The 300-nt window shown below is 77.0% G+C and overlaps 1 protein-coding gene across 1 annotated transcript in view; it reads right to left on the bottom strand.

Moving 5' to 3' along the window:
- The window catches only part of HNF1B (HNF1 homeobox B), a gene marked incomplete at its 5' end in the record, with an annotated part of 52,279 nt that extends 51,983 nt beyond the window's left edge, over window positions 1–296 (bottom strand). The window contains one exon of the mRNA XM_019510948.1: window positions 55–296. Coding sequence (XP_019366493.1) covers window positions 55–296 — 242 coding nt within the window. The remainder of the gene's footprint in view (window positions 1–54) is intronic.
- Window positions 297–300: the final 4 nt, after the last annotated feature.

Below are 300 nucleotides of genomic sequence, written 5' to 3'. Positions count from 1 at the left end.
GCATCCGTTGCGGGGCGCGGGGCGGCGGGAGCCCCGACGGGCGGGCGCCCCCACCTGATCATGCGGTCCACCTCGGCGCGCTGCTCCGCCGCCTCCTCCGTGTTGAGCGCCTGCAGCTCGCGCAGGATCTGCGGCGTGTCGAAGTCGTCGCCGTCCTCGGAGCCCTCGTCGCCGGACAGCTTGCCCTTGGCGTGCCCGTTGCTGAGCGGGGCGAAGCCGGCCTTGGCGTCGGGCTCGGGCCCGGCCGCGCCGGGGGACAGCGGCAGGCTCTCCAGCTTGACGCCGAAGCCGCCGGCGGGG

Source organism: Gavialis gangeticus, unplaced genomic scaffold (genome assembly GCF_001723915.1).
Source record: "Gavialis gangeticus isolate Ggan-Ray unplaced genomic scaffold, GavGan_comp1, whole genome shotgun sequence".
NCBI classification, from domain to species: Eukaryota; Metazoa; Chordata; order Crocodylia; family Gavialidae; genus Gavialis; species Gavialis gangeticus.
The sequence above is the reverse complement of the archived record's forward strand: the minus strand, read 5'-3'. Positions and strand labels throughout refer to the sequence as shown.